General features: G+C 36.5%; 1 protein-coding gene across 6 annotated transcripts in view; it reads right to left on the bottom strand.

Moving 5' to 3' along the window:
* Positions 1-267: 267 nt before the first annotated feature.
* Positions 268-25,859, bottom strand: part of CENPN (centromere protein N) — a 58,336-nt gene continuing 32,744 nt past the window's right edge. For all 6 annotated transcript variants that reach the window (XM_043987113.1, XM_043987111.1, XM_043987114.1 and 3 more), the window contains 4 exons: positions 18,952-19,009; positions 5,202-5,314; positions 1,899-2,025; positions 268-1,626 (listed from right to left, as the gene is read on the bottom strand). In XM_043987113.1, the coding sequence (XP_043843048.1) occupies positions 1,544-1,626; positions 1,899-2,025; positions 5,202-5,314; positions 18,952-19,009 (381 nt within the window). In that variant the 3' untranslated portion in view covers positions 268-1,543. The remainder of the gene's footprint in view (positions 1,627-1,898; positions 2,026-5,201; positions 5,315-18,951; positions 19,010-25,859) is intronic.

Genomic DNA, 25,859 nt, shown 5'->3' with positions numbered 1-25,859 from the left:
ATGCATACAACAATGTGAAAGAGAGGGAAGAGTTGAGGATGATTACAAGGTATTGAACGTGAATGACTAGAAGAATGGTGGTACTATGGAGGGGCTAGGGGAAGAAAATGAGTTTTGTTTTGGATGTGTTTCATATCAGTGATGCTGAAAGGAGATGTTCAATAATGTGGAACTCAGTAGAAATTAAAGCTGGATCAATAAACAGTTTATTTGAATTTCCAGATAATGAATAAACATGAATGAATGAGACAATCAAGGGGGAGGGAATATAAAGAAAAGAGGACCTGGGACAGTCTTTGAACATGGATGATGACTTAATCAAGAACACTGAGGAGTGGTCATGCAGATAGAAGGAGAACCAGCAGAACAATTTTATGAAAACGCAGGGGGCAGCTAGGTAGCACAGTGGATAGAGCACTGGCCCTGGATTCAGGAGGACCTGAGTTCAAAGCTGGCCTCAGACACTTGACACTTACTAGCTGTATGACCCTGGGCAAGTCACTTAACCCTCACTGCCCCACCAAAAAAACCCCAATAAAACCACACAAAAAACCAACCAAACAAAAAAACCCGAAGGAGATAGTATACAGGAGGAAATGTTTAACAGTGTCAAATTCTACAAAGATCAAGGAGGTTTTAAAAGACTGAGGAAATGCCATCAGGTTCAACAATTAAGACATAATTGGTAACCCTGGAAAAATGTATTATCCAAATTATAATTTATACAAGACACATGTTACTATCTCTTTTACCAATAATAACTACTTTAATAATTCATTCAGTAAACATTTATTTACTTGGATTTGTCAATACAAATGTCTGCTGGCTTATGGACTAAAACAGTCTTTTCCACAAAATTATGTTTTTCATTCATGTGAACCAGAGAATTTTAATTAAGATCATTGATTTATTTAGTTTTTTCACATCTTTATTTATAAGCTGTGGTTTGGTACACAGTGATTTGAATGAATTGTAAATGTGATAAAACATAAAATGGAGAGAAGGATGTTCCAATTAAACTATGTTCATAGTTCATGCATGTTTCTGTGAACATCTGAATCTATGTCACATGAAAAGGGATCTGATGATGTATGGGTAATGGGCCTGATTTGTAGAACAATTTCATGTTCTCTCTATAAAGTTTATGTAGTACTTGCTGATATTTTGGTGATTTGCTCTTTGAGCCAAGACTAAAGAAGGTCAAGCTACAAAACCAAGGGTTGGACAGCTGGAAAAACTATGGTAGTCCCTGCTTAGGGAACATACCAGAAGTAGTTATTGCACAGCCCTCTTCATTTTAGGCCATTCAGGGTACTACCACAGGGCCAATGCTAGAGCCAAACCTACCTGCATATGCTCTCGTGTTGGGAGAACAATTTGATTTTCTGAGAGAGAAGAATCAGGTTCATCAAGAATGCAAGTGTTGTTTTCTCAATGGATTCTTATTGAAATATTAGTACATAGAAAGGAGAGGTACATGTAGAAGAGAACTGAAACGTTTTAGAAAATAAGACAAGAGACTCATGTTTACTCCAAATAAAACTCATTTCTCTCTGACTGTAAAATAATTCATTGCTTTGTGGGGTATACAAGTAAGCAGTGATGAAAGTGGTGCATCTGCAATACCTGAAATAAAGAAAAGAAAGTTAAAGTGACTGTATGCCAAAGGTTTCATTTAGCCTTAAAAGGCAAAGATCTGAGGCTAGATCAAGGAGCCCCTCATTCACATTACAAATTCATATTACTAACAGCTGCAACAGAATGCAAAAAATAGGATGTTATGGGGTATTAGACAGGAGGAATGAGAAAGTTTATAGAGATTACTGGCCAGAAAAATTGCCTTGCAGTACTAGCATAAATAATAAACTTAGATTTTGTTATAGAAGCTAAATACTTACCAGCTGGTGCTAAAGATTTCAATGCTTCCAAAAGATGTGGACTAGAGAACTTAACCAGACATCTAAAGGGTTCTTCCCTTTCAGCCAAGATGCCATTTTTAGAGTCAGTTTTGAATTTGGTTTCAAGCTGTCAATAAAGAGATGAATTTATGAGCACATTTAAAAAAGATGATTATAAACAGGTTGAGAGAGCAAGTGGACCAACAACTGGCCTCAGTCAGAAACACCTAGATACAAGTCTTGTCTTCAATACTAGTTGCTAAGTGATCTTTGGCAAATAACTTAATTCTCAGTCCCCCAAGCTCACTGCAGAGCAGGTGTCACTCTGTAGTGGGAAAGAGGGAATTTCTTATACAATGTAATCACAGGTTGAGAACTAAAATAAATAACTACTGAATATTTACATTCTTTTTATTTGTTCCTCTTTTATTATTTTCTCAATTACATGTGATAAATTTTTAAAAAATTTGTTTTTAAAAATTGTGAATTCCAAATTCTCTCCCTCCTTCCCCTTATCCCTCCCTACGGGGTAAAAATTTGGTACAGATTATACATGTGAAATCATGCAAAACATTTCCATATTAGCCATGTTGCAAAAGAAAACACAGACCAAAACAAATAAGAAAAATAAGGACTTATGATGAAAAATGCTATCTACCTCCAGGGAGAGAACTTATGGAGTTTGAATAAAGATTTAAGCATACTTTTTTTTACTTTTTAAATTTTTTTCTTATTTGTTTTGGTCTGTGTTTTCTTTTGCAACATGGCTAATATGGAAAAAACTGACATTAAAAATTACTAGCATCGGACGACCAAGGACACGCCACTAGAAATCTTCAGGTGGACTTAGCTCCATAAAACCACTACTCATTCAGTCTGATCATTCAACCATTTCTAAATTCATTAATTATATTGTCATATTGTCCACATCTCTCCATATTGTTCCCCAGGATAGTTTTGAGAGACTATATTAAATACCTTGCTGAAATCTACGTGCACTATCTCTATGCATCAGTTCACATAAGTCTTCCCAGGTTTTTCTGAAGTCACCCTGTCCATTCTTTCTTTCTTTTTTTTTTTTCCTGATAAAAGTATTTTATTTTTTTCCAGTTACATGTAAAAATAGTTCTCAACATTTGTTTATACAAGCTTTCCAATTTCAGATTTTTCTCCTTCCCCGCTCTCCTAGACAGCAGGTAATCTGATATAGGTTATATATATATAATAACATTAAACGTATTTCTGCATTAGTCATATTATAAGAGAAGAATCAGAGCAATGAGGAAAAACCTCAAAATAGAAAAACAATGGCACTAAAAACAAAAGAAATAGTATGGTTCAATCAGCATCTCTATTCCACAGTTCTTTTTTGTCCATTATCTCTTATAGCAAATAGTTGAATATTTACATACTTGATGAAAAAAAAATCAACATATTTTGAGATGTTATTTTAAGGTAAAAAAAAATCTCATTTTCTACTAATTAATGTTATTCAGTAAGCATTTATTTGTATACTACTGTTTTCAGCAGTGACAATTTACAAATATGGGTTATTTTAATAGGAAAAATAATCGAAAAATTGGAGCTGAATAGTATACAGGAGTGCCATTTTTATATAAGAGGTGTTTTATCTTAAAGCGTTGTGCGTATGTTTTGTGAGTAAAATATTTTAAGCTTGCTAAGAAAAGGCAGTGTAATGAAACTTATTTTTAGTTTAATATGCTGCTCAGAGTTATTAAACTGGTACTTTGGGAAATTCCATTCAGTCCATGCCTGAAGTCATACTAAAAACACCTTTCAGCTGGGGTTAAGACCTGTTAGAACTTTAACTCTGTTGAAATAGTCTTCAAAAAAGAGGGTCACTTCTGTCACAATGAAGCCCCAAAGCAAGACTTTCATAAAGGGGCAGTGTGATGTGGCAGGCAAAACAAAGAAACAAAACCCCCAAATCTGTGGCTTCGTTGATAGAAACATGGTGTTTAGAATGAGGATGATGTAACTACCACTATTTTACAACTCTGATCCAGTTACATCTGGGGTATTGGGTTCAATCCTAGAAATCACATTTTAGGAAGGATATTGACATATTGGAGAGTCTCCAAAGGAAGATGATCAGGGTAGTCATCTTGCTATCTGACTGTATTGTATAAGGATCACTTCAAGGAACTGGCAATATTTAGCTTGGAGAAAACAAGACTTAGAAGGGACATTATTACTCAATCTAGGAATGTGAAGGGTTCTTATATGGAAGAGAGATTAAACCTCTCCTACTTGTCCCTGGAAGGTAGAATTAGGAATAACGAGTAGATGTTGCAGAGAGGAAGATTGGGCTCAGTGTAAGGAAAAATGTCCTAACAATTAGGGTTGTTCAAAAGTGGAATAAACTGCCTCATGAGATGTATTATGGGAAGCTTGAAATAGAAGCTGGATGTTTACTTTTCCAGTGAAATTACTATTTAGATATTAGTTAGACTAGATTTCCTTTCATATCTTTTCTTTTTTCTTTCTTTCTTTTTTTTTTTTTTTGGTGAGGCAATTGGGGTTAAGTGACTTGCCCAGGGTCACACAGCTAGTAAGTGTCAAGTGTGAGGGTGGATTTGAACTCAGGTCCTCCTGAATCCAGGGCTGGTGCCCTATCCACTGTGACACCTAGCTGCCCCTCTCATATCTTTTCTAACTCTGAGATTCTGCAGTACTGCTTACAGCTAAAAGGTAATTAACTAACTAGCATATGTATTGTATGGTGCATATGCTAGGAAAGCCAAATAGGTTTGATGCCTGAGATTGAATTGGTGGAGGGACTAAAATGAGTTATTTGGAATAAAAGGGTAACCATGAAAATAATTTTGTCTGAATAAAAGATATAGAGAGATAAGAGGTCTATTTTAGGTCTGTCACTGTTACTTTATAGATGAGTAACCCTGGGAAGGTCACTTGTACTTTCTAGGCCTCAAATACCCCATCTATAAATAGAAGGGTTTTAGACTGGATGATCATTAATGTTCTTCCAGCTCTAAAGATTTTTTTGATTATATAAAATAAAAAGTATTATGATATGGATTTCAAGTTACTATGGCAATAGGGGTGTATGGGTTTTAATTTAACCAGCTATCTTATATTATGTTTCAGAAAGCACACTAGTATACGTGGCTGGTGGTAGGATGTGTAGAAAGGCCTCTTTCTCTGTAGAAAAGTTTTTCTAAAAAGATCTGGGGGGTTAATGGAAAAAAATACCCAGGTTTTCCATATCAGCATTTTAAAAAATTGTTATAACTTCAAGTTAATATTATAGACAATCTCTACCTTATACTGTGCAAATTCTATTCTTGGTTGGATGCAATCCCCAAAAGTTTCCCGTGTCACTCTTTGGATTCTTTCCTTCTCTTTTATATTTTCATGAATGATCCTTGGATCCACTGTGGAGATAAGAGAAAAAAATTATTTTAAATTTCTGGGTTATTAGAAATGCATTTTATTCCTCAAGACCTTTTTTGAAAGATAAAATATTAAAACATTTCAACAGCTTCAAAATGTATTAATTATGAACTATGCATACTATATTATTATATAATTATAAAGAATTATAGAGAACTATACACACTATACCATTAGTTAAAAAAGAGTAACAGCTCTGTTATAGCAGAAAGAAGACAAAATTTGGAGTCAAAACATCTGGATTCAACGCCTATCACCAATTTTGTGACTTTGGGCAAGTCACTGCCTTTGTGACTTCATCTCATCTACAAAATGAATTTAATTACCTGCACAACCTACCATGTAGGGTTGTCATAAGAATCAATTTGATAATGAATATAAATGTCTTTGTAAACATAAAACACAATACAAATATCAGCTATTACATTATATTTGCTTCAATTTGTTTTGACTTAGATCTGTACACAGAATTCCCAGTGAGGAAATCCCTTTCTATTGATGAAGAAGGCACCTGCTCTGCCACTTAGAACTGCCTGGGGACAGTTAAGAAGTTAAGTGGCATAGAATCACTATTTAATCCAGGTCTTCTTTTTTTTTTTTTTGGTACCCAGGTCTTTTTGGTTCTGAAATCAGATACCTATTCACTATATCAAAGCTACCTCTCAATTAGTAAACTACAAAGATTAAAAGACAAAGTCCTTGTGTTCATGGTGTTCACAATTTAGGAGGAGGAAAGGCACACATTCTTTTTTTTTTTTTTTCTGAGTGTAATTCTTTATTTGTTTGTTTGTTTTTTGGTGAGGCAATTGGGGTTAAGTGACTTGCCCAGGGTCACACAGCTAGTAAGTGTTAAGTATCTGAGGTCGGATTTGAACTCAGGTCCTCCTGAATCCAGGGCTGGTGCTCTATCCACTGCGCCACCTAGTTGCCCCAGAAAGGCACACATTCAAACAAATACAGTGTATTTTAACAAAAAGAAAACACCAATATACTATCATAAATAACCAATGAAACTCACTTAGCTCAAACTCCCTTCTTTGGACTCCCATAGCATTCTGAGTATTTCTTTTGTCACTTTAACTCATTTTTTTGTTCCATAGTTATTTGTATACAATTCTTATTTCCTCTACTAAATAAAGCTACATTAGGGTATGAATTCTATTTTGTATGTCTCTATGTACCATACAGCACCAAGCACAGGCGCTGAGCATAGAAGATGCTAAATAAATATTTGTTGAATGAGTGAATTCAGGGGCTGGCATCCTTGGTTCAGCTGTTGCCATCCATAACATTCTGATGATTTTATTCTTCCCTTTCATTTCCAGTTCTCCTTGGGTTTAGAGTGCTTTAATGGACTTTTTGTACCAAGGTACAGCTATCATATTGACATGGATTTCCCTTAGATACACAGTAATCTTTATTCATTTTTTTGTCTTAATAGTATTTTATTTTTTTTCCAGTTGTATGTAAAGATAGTTTTCAACATTGATTTATATAAGATTTTGAGCTCCAAATTTTTCTTCCTCCCTCTCTCCTCTCCACCCTCCCCAAGACAGCAAGCAATCTGATATAGGTTAAATATGTACAATCACATTAAACATGTTTCCACATTTGTCATGTTGTGAAAGAAGAATCAGAACAAAAGGGAGAAACTTCAAGAAAGGAAAAAACAAAGTAAAAATAGTGTGGTTCAATCTGCAGATTACACAATTCTTTTTCTGGATATGTAGAGCATTTTTCCATCATGAGTCCTTTGGAATATACACAGTAATTTTTAAAAGTTTCCAATGAAAACAGCACATTTTTGACACCTTCTCAAATGCTGGCCTCTCCTCTCAAACCACCCAACTTATAAGGACAGATTAATCAGTAAATTCCTTGTTTGGCCTCCTAATACCTTCTTCTTGAAAATTCAAAGCATCATATTTAACTATTCTTTTTCTTCCAACTCTTGAACCTAATTGGTTTTCCCCCATTTATTTAGAATTTCCCCCCCAAATTATATGTAAAAACAATTTTAATGTTGAGTTTTAAAACTTTGCGTTCCAAATTCTCCGCCCCCCCCCCCCGCCCCCGCCTTAAGAACTCAGGCAATTCCAGCTATACCAAATCTGAAGCTTTACTATAAAGCGGCAGTCATCAAAACTATCTGGTACTGGCTAAGAAATAGAGTGGAGGATCAATGGAATAGGTTAGGCACAGGAGATATAGTAGTAAATGACTTTGGTAATATTCTGTTTGATAAACCCAAAGACTCCAGCTTTTGGGATAGGAACTCAGTATTTGACAAAAACTGCTGGGAAAACTGGAAGAATATATGGCAGAAACTAGGCATAGACCAACATTTTACACCTTATACTAAAATAAGGTCAAAATGGTTACATGATTTAGACATAAAAGGTGATACCATAGGTAAATTAGGAGAGGAAGGAATAATTTACCTCTCAGATTTATGGAAAGGAGAACAGTTTATGACCAAACAAGAGATAGAGAATATTATGAAATGCAAAATGGATGATTTTATTACATTAAATTTAAAAGTTTTTGTACAAACAGGAGCAATGTATCCAAAATTAGAAGTGAGGCAGAAAGATGGGAAACAATTTTTATAGCCAGTATTTCTGATAAAGGCTTCATTTCTAAAATATATTGGGAACTAAATCAAATGTGTAAGAGTCCAAGTCATTCCCCAGTTGAGAAATGGTCAAAGGATATGAACAGGCAGTTTTCTGATGAAGAAATCAAAGCTATCTATTGCCATATGAAAAAATGCTCTAAATCACTATTGATTAGAGAAATGCAAATTAAAACAACTCTGAGGTACCACCTGACATCTATCAGATTGGCTAATGTGACAAAAACGGAAAATAATAAATGTTGGAGAAGCTGTGGAAAAATTGGAACACTAATCCATTGTTGGTGGAGCTGTGAACTGATCCAACCATTCTGGAGAGCAATTTGGAACTATGCCCAAAGGCCTATAAAGCTGTTGCATACCCTTTGACCCAGCAATACCACTATTAGGTCTTTTCCCCAAAGAGATCATAAAAAAAGGAAAAGGGGGGCAGCTAGGTGGTGCAGTGGATAGAGCACCGGCCCTGGAGTCAGGAGTACCTGAGTTCAAATCTGGCCTTAGACACTTAACACTTAACTAGCTGTGTGACCCTGGGCAAGTCACTTAACCCCAATTGCCTCACTAAAAAAAAAAAAAAAGGGAAAAGGACCAACATGTACAAAAATATTTATAGCTGCTCTTTTTGTGGTGGCAAGGAATTGGAAATTGAGGGGTTGCTTATTAATTGGAGAATGGCTGAACAAGTTGTGATATATCAATGGGATGGAATACTATTGTGCTATAAGAAACAATGAGCAGAACCAGATCATTGTACACAGCATCAACAACACTGTATGTTGATCAACTGTGATAGACTTGACTCTTCTCAGCAATACAATGATCCAAGATAATTCCAAAGGACTCATGATGGAAAATGCTCTCCAAATCCAGAAAAAAAGAACTATGGAATCTAGATGCAGATTGAACCATACTATTTCTTTTTGTTTGTTAGTTTTTTGAGGTTTTTCCTTTTTTGCTCTGATTCTTCTTTCACAGCATGACTAATGCAGAAATATGTTTAATGTGATTGTACATATATAACCTATATCAGATTGCTTACTGTATTGGAGAGGGGGGAGGGAGAAAAATTTGAAACTAGAAATCTTATAAAAACACATGTTGAAAACTATCTCTACATGAAACTGGAAAATAATAAAATACTTTTATGAAAAAAAACTCACACAATTCAATATAAATTATACATGTATAGTCATGCAACACATTTCCACATTAGTAAGGTTATGAAAGAAAACCAAAAAAAATACCTTTATAAAAAGGAACTAAAAAAATTATGCTTCAATCTGTATTCAGATACCATCAGTTCTTTCTCTGGAGATGAACTGCATTTTTCATGTCTTGGTTCATTGTATTGCTGTAAATAGCTAAGTCTTTCACAGCTGGTCATCTTACAATATTGATGTTACTTTTTATATAGTACATTCCACTTTGCATCAGCTCCTGTAAGTCTTTCCAATTTTTTTTCTTTTCTTTCTTTCTTTTTTGTGGGGCAATGGGTGTTAAGTGACTTGCCCAGGGTCACACAGCCAGTAAGTGTCAAGTGTCTGAGGCCGGATTTGAACTCAGGAACTCCTGAATCCAGAGCCGGTGCTCTATCCACTGCGCCATCTAGCTGCCCCCCTCCAATTTTTTTCCGATAGCATCTTGCCCATCATTTCTTATAGCACAATAGTGTTCCATCATAATCTCATCCCACAATTTGTTCAGCCATTCCCTAATTGATGGGCATCTCCTCAATTTCAAATTCAACTTTTTGGGTTGTTTTTTGTTTTTGTTTTTTGATACTGACCTAGTAGTGGTATTACTAGATCAAAGAGTATGCATGGTTTTATAGCCCTTTGGCCATAGTTCCAAATTGCTCTGTAGAATATATGAATCAGTTTACAACTTTACAAAGAGTGTATTAATGTCTCATTTCCCCCATATCCCCTACAACATTCGTCATTTTCCTCTGCTGTCGTATTATCCAATCCAATAGGTATGAGGTAGTACCCCAGAATTGTTTTGGCCTGCATCTCTCCAATCAATAGTGAGTTAGAGCTTTTTTTTTTTTTCATATGGCTATAGGTAGCTTTGATATTTCATCTGAAAACTTCCTATCTTTTGTTCATCTATCAATTGGGGAATGGCTCTTATTTTAACAAATTTGACTCAGTTCTCTATGTGTTTGAGAAATGAGGCCTGTCAGACAAACTTGCTTCAAATTTTTTTTCCACAGTTATTACTGCTAATTTATTTCTCGCCATCCTATTCCCTCCCCATGATATTTACTCTATTTTCTTTCACCCTGTCCCTCCTCAAAAGTGTTTTGCATCTGACTGTCCTCTCCCCAAATCTGCCCTCCCTTCTATCACCTCCACCCCTTATTCCCTTCCTCTCCTACTTTCCTGCAGGGTAAGATATATTACTATACCCATCTGAGTGTGTGTGTTATTCCCTCTTTGAGGCAACTCTGATGAGAGTAAGGTTTACTCACTCCCCAACACCTCCCCCATCTTCCCCTCCACTATATAAGCTTTTTCTTGTTTCTTTTATGTGAGATACTTTACCCCCTTCCACCTCTCCCTTTCCCTTTCTCCCAGTGACTTCATCTCACCCCCTAATTTTTTTAAAAGATATCATCCCTTCATATTTAACTCACACCTATGCCCTCTGTCTCCATCCAGCCGTACCAATAATGAGAAATTTCTTATGAATTACAAGTATCATCTTCTCTTGTAGAAATGTAAACAGTTTAACCTTTTAATTGATTTCTTTTCCCTATTTACCTTTTTATGCTTCTCTAGGGTCTTGTATTTGAAAGTCAAATTTTCTATTCAGCTCAGGCCCTTTTCATCAAGAATGTCTGAAAGTCCTCTCTTTCACTGAATTCTCATTTTTTCCCCTAAAGGATAATAGTCAGTTTTGCTGGGTAGGTGATTCTTGGTTGTAATCCCAGATCCTTTGCCCTCTGGAATACCATATTCTAAGCCCTTCAATTCTTTAATGTAGAAGCTGATAGATCTTGTGTTATCATGACTGTGGCTCCACCATACTGGAATTGTTTTGTAGTGGTGGTGTTTTTTTGTTTGTTTTTTGGTTTTGGTGAGGCAATTGGGGCTAAGTGACTTGCCCAGGGTCACACAGCTAGTACGTTCAAGTGTCTGAGGCCGGATTTGAACTCAGGTCCTCCTGAATCCAGGGCCGGTGCTTTATCCACCACGCCATGTAGCTGTCTTTCTGGTTGCTTGCAATATTTTCTCCTTGACCTGGGAGCTCTGGAATTTGGCTATAATATTCCTGGAAGTTTTCATTTTGGGATCTCTTTCAGGAGGTGATCAGTGAATTCTTTCGATTTCTATTTTACCTTCTGTTTCTAGCATATCAGGGCATTTTCCCTGACAATTTCTTAGAAGATAATGTCTAAGCTCTTTTTTTGATCACAGTTTTCAGGTAGCCCAATAAATTTCAAATTATTTCTCCTGGATCTATTTTCCAAGTCAGTTGATTTTCCAATGAGATAGTTCACACTGCCTTCTATTTTTGCTTTATTGTTTCTTGATTTCTCATAGTCATTAGCTTCCATTTGCTCAATCCTAATTTTTTTTTGGGGGGGGGGCAATGAGGGTTAAGTGACTTGCCCAGGGTCACATGGCTAGTAAGTGTCAAGTGTCTGAGGCTAGATTTGAACTCAGGTCCTCCTGAATCCAGGGCCAGTGCTTTATCCACTGTGCCACCTGGCTGCCCCCACCTCCCAACATCTCAATCCTAATTTTTAAGGAATTATTTTCTTCAGAGAGCTTTTGTACCTCCTTATTCATTTGGCCAATTCGGCTTTTCAAGGCATTCTTTTCCTCATTAGCTTTTTGTACCTCTTCTACCATTTGGCTCAGTCTGTTTTCTTCAGTATCTTTTGCATGTGTGTCTCCTTTAGCAAGCTGTTGACTTTATTTTCATGATTTTCTTGCATCACTCTTATTTCTCTTTCCATTTTTTCCCTTTACCTCTGTTACTTTATTTTCAAAGTCCTTTCTGAGTACTTATATGGCCTGAGACCAATTCATATTTTTCTTGGAAGCTTTGGGTATAGGAGCTTTGACTTTGTTATCTTCTTCTGATGGTCTATTTTGATCTTCTTTGTCACCTCAGAAACTTTCTAGGGTCAGCATTTTTTTCTGTTTACTCATTTTCAAAGACTATTCCTTGACTTTTTAAACTCTTTGTTAAAGTGGGCACTGCTTCCCGGGTGGAGAGAGCACTGTCCCAAGCTTCAGGGGATTTGAGCAGCTGTTCTCTGAGATACTTCTAGGAATTTGTAAGTCCTTAGTTCTTCCAAGGTGGTATGATTTAAGGAAAGGTATGTTTACTACTCTCTTGGCCTGTTTTGGTCTGCAAGCAACCACAGGTCAGCTCCTCTACTGTGGATCCCAACCAGAGTCCTGCTCCACTGTAGCTGCAAGCTCTTGTGTGCTTGCACTCCTCTCCCACCCGGGACCTCCACCCAAGACTGTGACCTGGATCCTAGTAGGGAAAAACAACAGTCCTGCCTCAGCGCTAGCAAAGAGACCACTGTAATCTCCTTCTGACCAATTTTTGACCCCCTTACTGGCTGTGGGCTGAATTCCAGAAACAGTTGCTGCCGCAGCTGATTCAAAAACTGTGGAGGCCTGCTCCTGGTTTTGCTGGGGCTAGGTCTGCACTGATTTGGCATGAGCTGGAATGCACTCCACTCTCACCCTGGTACAAGAGACCTTTCCTGCTGACCTTCTAAGTTGTCTTGGCTGGAAAATTATTTCACCCTGTCTTTTTGTGGGTTCTGCTGCTCTAGGAATTGTCTTATGGCATTATCTGAAGGTATTTGAAAGGGTCTTGGGGCGAGCTTGGGTAAGTCACTGCCTTTCCTCTGCTATCTTGGCTATGCCCCATCTTGAACCTAATTGTAATGATAGAGCTGAAGAGTTCTATTCAAAATAAGAAAGAACTCACTATTTATGACTCTCCAAAAATGTTTCCCGTCACATCAAGGAGCAGAGGTTACTATTATTGATGTCAAGGAGACGATGGAAAGAGTAAATTCTGATGATTAAAGTTGTTTTTAACAATGTGATGGACTTCCTTGTTAGGGAGTAAGCCTTCTATCAAAAATCTGAACAAAACATGACTATCACATTAAGAATATCCCAATACTTTGATTATTTAGTCTCAAATTCAAACTGAATCTGAATACCCTGAAGGATGAGGAAAAGTTTGAAGTGTCTTTGATTTACATACATCTATTTTATTCCAGTATATAAGTTTGATTAATGAATTCTACTTTAAGCATCTGTGGGAGAAGGTATAGGCAACTAGAGAAAGACTTGAGCCAATTTATAAGAGAATTGTGTAGGTGACTTGTTTGAACTAGTGAAATAGGTCAGAGGTTAGAATTTTTGGTTATAAATTTGAAGAAATTAAGGGAAATTTGAAGAGCTATCTCTAGGACAAGATGTGAACCTATATTCTATTTCCAGGTTGTGAGAAAAGCAAAATCAAGTACTATCAATTAAGGACGATTAAGAAGAAAGAGGAGAATACACTCTGAAAAGGTAAACTCAAGTTTAAGCTGAAAACAGTAAGACAAGGCAGAGTAAAGAAGAAAAGGTAAATGTAAGAGGGATAAACAAATGAATACAATGGATTAGTGAGTGGGGAAAATTGATGTAATTGTCAGAACATTGATTAATTCATGCCTAAAGAGGAAGTGGGTGTAGCAGGAAAGTTGTGGAGGTGAAAGTAAAGTAGAATGAGATTATCAAGTTCTTAAGAGATCATAATTGGGGGCAGCTAGGTGGTGCAGTGAATAAAGCAGCAGCCCTGGATTCAGGAGGACCTGAGTTCAAATCTGACCTCAGACACTTGACACTAGCTGTGTGACCCTGGGCGAGTCACTTAACCCCCATTGCCTCACTTAAAAAAAAAAAAAAAAGAGATCATAATTGACTATAAAGGTTTTAACCAGGTATAGGGTTAAAGTGTAAATACAAATAAAGTTGTTGTTGTTTTTAATAGCTGAAATCAACCATTATGGAGAATACATGAAAATATGCAACGACCTGCATTAAGTGTGCAGTGATCATACTTCTGAAACTGACAAATGACTGTTATCTGTGTTCCAAGTATAGCCTCATCTCTCTCAGATAAAGTAAGGGGACTCAAAGAACACCTCTCCACAAACCCAAATTGTTAGGAAGAATAAAGTATTCTAGAGGAAACAGGAGAGGTTTTAATTGCGAGGGCGGGGTGGGGGGGGGGAAGGGAAGAATGTCAAATGGGAGGAGGGAACTTAACAGGATACTGGAAGGTAGAAATGTGTCACAAAGAGGAATAAAGAGCTATTTGGTTACAGCTTTAAAAAATACTTGAGGCTTTTCCTAAAGGGGAGGGAGCTGGATGCTCTGAGGAGGAAGAAGGTGCTTTCTTCCAAAGAATGATATAGCAGAAGCTAACAGGTGGTAAAGTGAATAAATAGAGGAAGTCAGGAAGATGAGTTCAAATTCAGCCTCAGATACTTACTAGCTTTGTGACCATAGGCACTTAACTGCTGCCTGCCTCAGTTTTCTCAATTGTGAATTGGGGATAATAATGGCACCTACCCCCCAGGGTTGTTGGGAGGATAAAATAAGGCAATATATGTAAAACTGAAAAGTGCTATATAAATGCTAGCTTTTTGTTATTCAATCTTTCCAATCTTGTCTGACTCTTCATTTAGGGTTTCTTTGGCAAAGATATTAGAGCAATCTGTAATTTCCTTTTCCAGGTCTATTCAGATATCTGCTGGAGCACACTTACAAAAACAGAGCAGTCAATAACTTCTTAAATTACTTTAGTGATAATTTCATATCTCAAAGATAGAAAAACCAACAAAGGGAAATTTTATTCTGATCTGATTCTCACTTACAGGGAGGAACTGGTTATTGGGATGGAAAAGATGAGTATCTTGGGGTAAGTGACCACTTCCTCCAAGAATTGATGAAAGAGAAGGGGAAGAAATCTGGACCGAGTCAAATACAAACCCTAGATTTTAGTTGAGACTTTAATTTCTAGAGGTAACATGGCACAAAAAGATATTTTTCAAAAACCTTTTAGTTCAACTAAAAACAATTAGAAATAAATATTTCTCTAGCCTAAAATATTTTCCTGGCATTAGGAAAGTGTGTAAAATGGTTAAGAACAAAATCTAAGATCTAAGAAAATGGATTAATCCTGGTAACTACATTTAGAAGGAAAAAAATAGTCTTCCAGTTAAGATCCCTGCTTTCCTTACCCCAAGAAGTGATAGACACTATGACCCACCCATGAGTAGTGCCCTCTTTTCTATTCAGGTACTTCTTGTGCCCTTGGAATCCCTTTCCATTTATAATGGATTAAGTTGTTCATTGATTTCAATCCTTCCAGTCAAGGAAGGAAGGAGAAGTTTTACATATTAAACTATTGTTTTTTAGATGAGGATTTTACTTTAGTTAACCCCAAACTCTAATTTTAATATATTATGAATTTTTTATTGAATCTTGAATTGCCTAAAATTGTTAGGTGGCACGGTGGATAGAGTGCCAATCTGGAGTCAGGAAGACTCATTTTCATGAATTCTAATCCAGCTTCAGGTACTTACTAGCTGTGTGACTCTGGACAAGTCACTTAACTCTATTTACCTCAGTTTTCTCAATTGTAAAATGGGTTGGAGAAGGAAATGGTAAACTACTCCTGTATCTTTGCCAAGAAAATCCTGATTGGGGTAATGAAGAGTCAAACACAAGTGGAAAACAACAGAGAGCTATCCAAGAGCATTGGGGAGATGGAACTGTCAATATGGACATTCTATAAAGTAGAAATGCTTGCTTTTAGATTAATGTTAAATTATTAAAAATTGTTTCTGGAAAACTTGTGTCTAAAATGCAGAGTATAGTATTAATATTTTTTGTCAACACAAAGTTAGATCCCATTGACTAAAATACAACAGGGGAAGTAAGTCCAGGAAGGGGAGATTTTCAAGAATGAAATCCTGAAGACAGAAGAAAAATAATTCCCGTGACAAGTTAAATTTGTCTCAAGAGACTAGTGTGGATTCACCAACCAACTCAGATTTTTAAAAGAAATATACAAAAGATGGGAACAAGGGCAGATAACAGAGGATGAATATTAATGTGAGGTACAGTTCAATAAAAATAGTATATGGAATGCTAAAGCTCACTGAGACTTGCAAGGGAAACTAAGGAGACCACAAATATAGTTTCTGGTTTATGTTTGTTTTAGCTGTATTGAAAGAAAAAAGAGGACCAGAGAAAGGACAGGACCCTTGCTTAGGGTGGATGGGATAATGCTAACTGACAAGAGAGGGAACAGAGGCTCAGTTCTTATTTTGTTTGTTTTCTCAACCATGGAGAATGGCTCTTATACTGGAAAGAGAAAATAGAAAGGACTGATGAGGAGGTTATACTCAAGATAAGGCAAAAGTTAGAGAGTACTTGGTTGTCCCTGATTAATTCAAATCATCCTGGGGCAGCTATGTGGCACAGTGGATAGAGTGCTGGGCTTGGAGTCAGGAAGACTCATCTATTTGTTCATCTGTAAAATGAACTGGAGAAGGAAATGGCAAGCCACTCCAGTATCTTTGCCAAGAAAATCCCAATTGGGGTCATGAAGAGTTGGACATGACTGAAAAACAACAAATTCAAATCACCTAACCAAGTTAACTATACAGTCAATTCTACTCTAATAGAATGCAGAAAACTCTACCACTATAGTAACTCACAACCTACAGGCTTTCCCATACCCACTTTCACAAGCAAACTTCAGATCTTTTTCAAGGCAAAGTGCCATATTTAATGTATATCTCCTGGTACAGTAGGAGCTATGGGTAGAGGGGGAATGTTCTGCACTCCACCCCTACCCTACCTGCACCAGTAACCAGTAAGCTTTGCAACCCAGGACCAGTAAGAACCAGGGCTGCAGACACTGCCATTATTTAATTGTATTTATGTATTTCTTTTCCATTTAACATGTATAAAACATTTTTATTAGATTCTTTTTTTTTTAAGTGAGGCAATTGGGGTTAAGTGACTTGCCCAGGGTCACACAGCTGGTAAGTGTCAAATGTCTGAGGCTGCATTTGAACCCAGGTCCTCCTGACTCCAGGGCCGGTGCTCTATCCACTGCGCCACCTAGTTGCCCCTTTATTAGATTCTTGAAGCAGATAGGTTATACATGTACAATTGTACAAAGCATTACCATAGTAGCCCTTCTGTATAAGAAAACTGGAATAAAAGAAAAAAATGGGGGCAGCTAGATGGTACAGTAGATAAAGCACCGGCCCTGGATTCAGGAGGACCTGAGTTCAAATCTGGCCTCAGACACTTGACTTACTAGCTGTGTGACCCTGGGCAAGTCACTTAACCCTCACTGCCCCGCCAAAAAAAAAAAGAAGAAAGAAAGAAAGAGAAAAATGGCATGCTTCAGTCTGTGTTCCATCAATATCAGTTCTTTCTTTGGAGGTGGATAGTCTGCTTCATCACTATTCCTTTGTGATTGTCTTGGATCAGCCCTTTGGTTTTTATTTGGAGATTCTGAATGTCAAAGTGATTTTTAGGAAGGCATCTATCACCTTATAGCAGAACTGTAGATGATAGAAGACTATGCAGGATAATTAGTTCACTAGAAGATCCAAAAGGAACTTGACAGATTAGAGTTTTGAGCCAAATATAATAAGATGAAATATAAATGAAGATGGACGATAAATGTAATCTTATATTTGGGTTAAAAAAATAACCTCATAAGATGGAGATATGGACAGAGAGCAGTTATTTTGAAAAAGATCTGAGGGACTTAGTGGGCTTAATATGAGTTAGTACAGTGTGTTAACTGTGAGGTCCTTGAGAGTAAAGACTGGTTTTTGGTTTTCTTTTCTTTTCTTTTTTGCTTTTATTTGTATCCTCAGTACTTAGCACAGTGCCTGGCACTCAGCAGGCATTAAATAAATACTACTTGACTGATATAACAACCAAAAAAAGCTATTATGATCTTTGGTCATTTTTTTTTTTTTTGCAGGGCAATGAGGGTTAAGTAACTTGCCCATGGTCACACAGCTAGTAAGTGTCAAGTGTCTGAGGCCACATTTGAACTCAGGTCCTCCTGAATACAGGGCCAGTGCTTTCTCCACTGCGCCACCTACTTGCCCCAGATCTTTGGTCATATTAAGGGAAGCATAACAGCTTCTAGAATAGGGTAGTATTAGTCTCATTGTACTCTGTCCCTTTTAGACTTTATCTGGAAGACTGTGTTCAGTTCTGTAAACCACATTTAAGAAAGATATTGATAATGTAGGGAGTGTACAGTGGAGGAAAGTGAAGAGCATTGAGTCCATGTCATATAAAAATAGGTTGAAGGAAGTTGGCATGTTTTGAATGGAGAAGACTTGGAGGAAACTTGATAGGTGCCTTTAAGTATTGCAAGAGCTATCATGTGCAGGAAAGATTAGACTTGTTCTATTTGGCCAAAGAGGGCAAAACAAGGAATAGTAAGTAGAAGTTACAAAGAAGCCAACTTGGGCCTGATGTCAGGAAAAACTTCTTCATGATTTAAGCTGTCCCAAGGTGAAATGGGTTCTCTTATTTTCCCTCCTTGGAGATCTTCAAGCAAAGATTGGATAACCACGGCCAAATATGTTGTAGTGGGGATCCCTTTTATGTATAGTTTGGACTAGATGGCTGAAGTCCCTTCCATCTCTCAAATTCTGTGAAAATAAGATCCTGACAAATTCTGTTGGAAAGCTATTGACAGTCTCTTTTCTTCAGCAAAAAAATAATTTTTATCATTCTGAAAGCATTGCCCATAAAGTATGGCTGACAAATCGTACTGAACCAAGATCTCATAATACATTATCCTAATGAATAAGAAATATTAATAGAAACTTTAAAAGTAATAAAATATGCAACCAAAGTTTATTATAAAGAGAAAAAAAATCAAATCAGTTACCTATTTCACTCTCAGCATTTCCTTCCTGTAAAGGTGTATGGTGGTAAGTTTGAAAATCCTAGAGAAAGAAATTTAACATTAGTGCTTCTGTCAGTCTTTTTTTGAAAATAACATTCTACTTTATCTGGCAAGAGGAAATTATCAGAACCTTTCATTTCTCATATCAAAAAGGATTTCATTTTGTTTTATTTTTTCAGTTCATTTTTATAATTAATATGTCCCTTCCTCAAAATCCAAGAGCAAATAAACAAACAAAAAACCCAAACCCACAAAACTATAATTAAAGCCTTCAATATTAGCTATATAGTCTGGCAAAACAAATTTCCCATTAATCATGTCCAAAAATGTATGTCTTTCCACATTTTGAGTTTACTGCCTCTATATGGAAGTGAGTGGCATGTTTCATTCTCATTCTTTTGGACTTGGAACTTATCATTGTGTTTATTAGAATTCTAAAGTCTTTCAAAATTGTTTCTTATATAATGTTTTGTTATAGATTATTCTCCTGGCTCAGATTGTTTCAGTCTGTATCAATTCATAGAAGTCTTCCCAGTTTCCACTAAATTGTCCACTTCATCAATTCTTATGGTACAATATATATTCCGTTCCATTCATATAACACAATTTGTTTAGTCATTCCTGGGAGTACAGGAATGCAGGAGGTGGAACAGAAAAGGAAAAAAGGAGAAGGAAGGAAAGGAAGAAGGAGGGAGAAAAGGAAGGAAATAAGGAAGGAAGAAAGGGGAGTAGGGAGGGAGGGAAGGAAGGAAGCATTTATTAAGCATCTTCAATGTACTGGGTGATAAATGCTTTTAAAATACTATCTCATTTAATCCTCATAACCACCCTGGGGGCTAGGTGCTAGCTATTATTATCTCCATTTTGCAGATAGGAAACTGAGGCGAGGGTAAAGTGACTTTTCTGGAGTCACACAACTAGTAAGTATCTGAGGCCAGATTTGAACTCAGGTCTTCTGGACTCCAGGCCCAACACAGGGGCAACTTGGTAACTTTCTGGGCATAGTTCCAAATTGCTGTCCAGAATGGCTAGATCAATTTATAACTCCACCGATGGTACACACTGGTGTACCTGGTTTTCCACAGGGCCTGAAACATTTTCCAATTTCCTTTTTTGTTATCTTTGCCAGTTTGATAGTTGTAAAGTGGAACTTTGAAGTTGCTTTAATTTTCATTTCTCTAAGTATTAGTGATTTAGAGCATTTTTTCATTATGATTGTTGATTACTGTCCATTTTATCTTGTGACACTCTTATCGTTTGTTTGGTCATTAACTTTTCCCATGTCCATAGATTAAAAAGATTCTAATTTGTTAGTGATGTGACTTTTTGTATCTAAGCCACATATATATTTGAGGCTTATCTTGGTATATGATGTGAAATGTTCTAAACCTAATTTCTGCCACATTTACTATCTAGTTTTCCCAGTTATTTTTACTTCTACCCCCAGTAACTGGAGTCACTGGATTTAACAAACACTATCTTTATTTCTGTATGTTGGGTAAATAGTGTGTTCCACTAATCAATCTCTTTCTTACCCAGCACCATATTGTTTTGAAGACTGCAGCTTTATAGCAGAGTTTGAGATATGGTACTGCTAGGTCTCTTGCCTTTCTACTTTTAAAAAATTAATTTTCTTGATATTCTTGATGTTTTGTTCCTCCAGACAAATTCTTTATTATGTTTTCTAGCTCTACAAAGTGAGCCTGTGGTAGTACGATGGGTAAAGCACTGAATAAATTTAAATAGAAATGCTATTTCTATTATAATGGTTTAACCCACCCCTGCACGATGAATGTTTCTCCAATTACTGAAGTCCATATAGTGCTGGGGTTAATCTTGGTTGATATACTCCCAAATACTTTATAGTTTCACTAGTTATTTTCAATGGAATTTTTCTTTCTAGCTCTTCCTGTAGGGTTGAGTTGGTTACACACACACACAAATATTGATGATTTATTTATGTGGTTTTATCAGTATACTTTGCTTAAGCTATTGTTTCAGTTAACTTTAGAGAACTTTTGGGGTTCCTTATCCATATCATCACTATCATCTACAAAAAGCAGTAATTGGGGCAGCTAGGTGGCGCAGTGGATAGAGCACCGGCCCTGGAGTCAGGAGTACCTGAGTTCAAATCTGGCCTCAGACACTTAACACTTAACTAGCTGTGTGACCCTGGGCAACTCACTTAACCCCAATTGCCTCACTAAAAAAAAAATTTTTAAACCCAAACAAACAAACAAAGAAACAAAAAATTGTTAAAGCTAGAATTTCTAGCACCGTGTTAAACAGTAGTAGAGATATTGGTCATTCTTGTTTTACCCTTGAGCTTTCTGGAAAGGCCTGTAACTTTTCTTCATTACATATAATGTTTGCTCTTGGATTTAGATACAAATTATTTACTATATTAAGGAAACATCCATTTATTTCTGTGATTTCTAGAGTTTTTAATAGAAAGTATTGAATTTTGTAAAAAATCTTTTACAGCATATATTGATATAATCATATGGTTTGTATTTTTTTATATTTTAACACAGTTTATATTTCTAGCATTCCTTATATTGAACCAAACCTACATTTATGGTGAAAACCCAACCTGGTCATAATACATAATCATTCTAGTATGTTATTGGAACTTACTTGCTAGTATCTGCATCTATGTTCATTAGACATATTGTCTGTAGTTTTCTTTCTCAGCTTTGTCTCTCCATGCTTTTAGGTATCAGGCCAATATTTGTAGAAAGAAATTGGAAGGGTGCCTTCTTTTGTTATTACTTTAAACCACTTATGTAGTATTTGAATTAATTGTTCTTTGAAAGCTTGATAGAATTCATTTGTAAATCCATGTAGTGCTTGAAGGTATTTGTTGTTGCTGATACTACTGTTGGGTTTTTTTACCTTTGAAAGTTTTTATGTCTTATTCAATTTTTCTTTCTGATAATGAGCTAGTCTAATTATTCTCTTGTTATTCTGGATATTTATATTTTTCTAAGTATTCATCCATTGCTTCTAAGTTGCCAGTTACATTTAATTGGGGAAAATGCTTTCTGAAAATTTCCCTTGTTTCCTCTATAATTTTAAGTTCTTTTTAAAATTCATTTTGATAGGAACAATTTAGTTTTCTCTCATTTTAAAATCAGGTTAGCTAATTAATTGCTTATCTACTCTATTAGTTGTTTTTTTTTAAAGTGGCTCCTACTGTTATTTATAAATTCAGTGGTTTCTTTTTGGTTTCAATTGTGTTACTCTCTACTTTTAAAAATTTCTACTTTATTTAGTTTGGGAGTTTCAATTTGTTACTCAAGTTTTTAAAATTCCATGCCCAATCTATTGATTTGTTCCTTCTCTCTCTTTGTTGATGAAAGTATTTAGAGATTAAAATTTTCCTCTTAGAACTGCTTTAGCTGCATGCCATAAGTTGTGGTATGTATTCTTATTACTGTCATTTTCTTTGTTGAAATATTCTATTGTTTCTGTAATTTGTCCTTAAACCACTAATTCTTATGTTTTTAATCTCTAATTACTTTAAAAATCTTTAAGGGACCTTAATTGAACATAATTTTTGTTGCACTGTAATCGGTAAATGCTAGAGAAAGAAATGACAAACCACTCCAGTATCTTTTTCAAGAATCCTAAATCATGTCACAAAGAGCTAGACATGGCTGAAAAATGATTATCAACAACATAATCAGTAAATAATATGTTTAGTATTTATACTTTTCTGCATTTTGGGAGAGGGCATGAAGTCTTTATGTTCCAACACATGGTAAATTTCTGCAAAGGTACCATATACATCTGAGTTGTACACAAGTCCATCTTATTCCTATTCAGTAATAGTCAGAGATATATCTTCTTGGTTAGATTTCTCTAGGTCTGAAAGGGGTATGTAAGTTTCCCCACTATTATAGTTTTATTATCTATTTCTCCTTCCAATATGATTAGTTCTTACTTTAAGTACTTAGATGTTTTGTTATTAGTTGCACATTTACTAAGTAGTGACACTGATTCTTTATGGTACCTTTAAGCATAATATAATTTTCCTGCTTATCTCTTTTTATTTTATTACTACAGGCTCATCTAAAATAATGACTCCTGTTTTGTTTTTTAGTTTAGCTATTGCATAAAAGATTTTAACTATATGTGAATCTTTGTGTTTCTTGCAAGCAATATGTCAAATTTTGCTTTCTATTTTAATTTTGCTATTCTTTTCCATCTTGTGGGTGAATTCATTCCATTCACATCCACAGTTGTGACTATTGTGTTGTTTCCTTCCATCCCATCCTCTTGTAATTTTCCCTTTTTGCTCCCATCACCCTCTTTTACACATAAGAATATGATAGAAGACAGGGAAAGTGCCTAACATTTGTGATCTTATAATGAAGCATCCAATTCTTCCTTTCCTTTTAATTCTCCCTTCAAATTCCCCCCTCGATCATTTCAGTTTATTTTACTTATGACTATCCCATTAACTATCCTGTCCTCCCCAAACTCTTTTTTACCCTTTGTTTGTTTTTTTTTCTATTTACCTTTTGAGTGATGTATTTATGTACCAAAAAGTTTGTGTGTGCCTGCAATTATGTTCAATTTTTCTTTATCTAGTTCATAGGAAAGTGAGATTTAAGAGATGCCAATTCCCTCATGTCCATCTTTATACACTCTATACACTTTATACACTCTTCATTTTATGCATCTCTATTATATGAAAGGGGAAGCCAGGTGGCACAGTGGATAAAGCACCAGGTTTGGAGTCAGGAAGACTTATGATTCTAGCTCTCCTCTTCTTCAAAGGGCAGCTGCTAATTAGTGTGTACTCCTTACTGTGGCTCCTTTGTATCTAAACTCCTTTTTCTGGTTGCATGCAGTAATTTTTCTTTACTCTTGAGACTCTGGATTTTGGCTATTATGTCCCTAGGAGTTTTCATTTTAAAGTTTCTTTCTGGAGGTGACCAATGGGTTTTTTTCTGTTTTTACTTTGCCCTCTGCTTCTAAGAGTTCCAGGTAATTTTCATTTAAGATCATTTTCTGAATAAGGTATTGAGCTTATTTCTGATTATACTTTTTTAGAGATTCTGATAATTTTTAGATTGTCATTTCCTGACCTGTTTTCCAGGTCAATAGTTTTTGATATGATACTTCTTACATTTTGTTCTCTTTTCTTTTCTCCCAGCATTAACCTGCAAACCACTAAATGTGCCTTTCTCCCAGCCTTTTAAGTAATCACTGACAGAAGAAATCATTGTGGAGAAAGGGTCCACCTTCCTCAACACCATCAGCAACAATTGGTAACCAACTGCGATCAAGAAGCAGGCCCTGGAGCCCTGAGAGTGGCAGTACACCCCCTACCCGCACCCCAACCCACAGATCCTGCTTCTAGCCCATACCTCACGGCCATCATCCTGAGAAGCAACTCCTGGGGCAGCTAGGTGGCACAGTGGATAAAGCAATGGCCCTGGATTCAGGAGAACCTGAGTTCAAATCTGACCGTAGACACTTGACACTTACTAGCTGTGTCACCCTGGACAAGTCACTTAACCCTCATTACCCCCAGCCCCAAAAACCACACACACAAAAAAAACCACCAGAGAAGCAACTCCTATGAAGAAGGAACTAGTTATCCCCACCAGCTGCCAACCAGCTGCCACCCACAGGGCAGGTAAGTCAGCATAGTTGAAGCAGCAGGGCATTCTGATGGAAAGACAGGATGTTGCATATTCCAGACAAATCAAATCACCACCACTTTGACCACCATCTTCTCTCAGATCCTATCCAAGATAGTGCAGGACCCTGAAGCTAAGAGCCCTGGGAGTAATGATACTTTCGGCTCATTGCCTTCAGCCACTATTTTAGGAAGCAATTCTGGTGGAGATGTGGTCTGACAACTGCACCTGCAGGTGCTACAACCACATCTACTGAAGACCCAGAATAGAAAGTTCTTATCATTAAAGTCCTTGCTACAGTCAAATGGTTCAGCATCAGTAACTGATTTTTTTTTTTTAAGTGAGGCAATTGGGGTTAAGTGACTTGCCCAGGGTCACACAGCTAGTAGGTGTCAAGGGTCTGAGGCCGGATTTGAACTCAGGTCCTTCTGAATCCAGGGCCAATGCTTTATCCACTGCACCACCTAGCTGCCCCAGTAACTGATTTATTTTTAATGTTTCTTTTTTTGGGGGGGAGGGTGTGGAATAATGGGGGTTAAGTGACTTGCCCAGGGTCACAGCTAGTAGGTGCCAAGTGTCTGCGGCTGGATTTGAACTCAGGTCCTCCTGAATCCAAGGCCAGTGCTTTATCCACTGAGCCACCTAGCTATCCCCTGATTTATTTTTTACAAATGGAAATGACAGAAAAGAAAGAACACTAGCATCTGCTTTGCCAATGTACCGCAATGAACATGGAACCTTTCCATCTAAATTGTAGTTGAAACCTTTCATATGCGTTGTCTCCACTATCAGAATGTAAAATCCTTGAGAACAAGGACTGTCTTACTTTTCTATTTGAACCCCCAGCATTTAGCAAAATGTTTTGCATATAGTAAGTGCTTAATAAATGCTTCATTTATTCATTCATTCTTTGAGTCTTATTTTGATATTTCTTATCAAGTCATTCTTTTCTGACTGGCCTATTCTAATTTTTAAAGCATTCAGTTTTTGAGTGAGTTCTGTTCTAAGGATCAAGCTGGGGCAGCTAGGTAGTGCAGTGGATAGAGCACCAGCCCTGGATTCAGGAGTACCTGAGTTCAAATCCGGCCTCAGACACTTAACACTTACTAGCTGTGTGACCCTGGGCAAGTCATTTAACCCCAATTGCCTCACCAAAAAAAAAAAAAAAAGGATCAAGCTCCCTTGCCATTCTTTCCTACCTAATTCTATTTTATATCTCTTATTTAGTTTCCTCCA

Source organism: Dromiciops gliroides, chromosome 2, assembly GCF_019393635.1.
Source record: "Dromiciops gliroides isolate mDroGli1 chromosome 2, mDroGli1.pri, whole genome shotgun sequence".
NCBI classification, from domain to species: Eukaryota; Metazoa; Chordata; class Mammalia; order Microbiotheria; family Microbiotheriidae; genus Dromiciops; species Dromiciops gliroides.
Note: the sequence above shows the minus strand (reverse complement) of the source record. Positions and strands in the feature narration are given on the sequence as shown.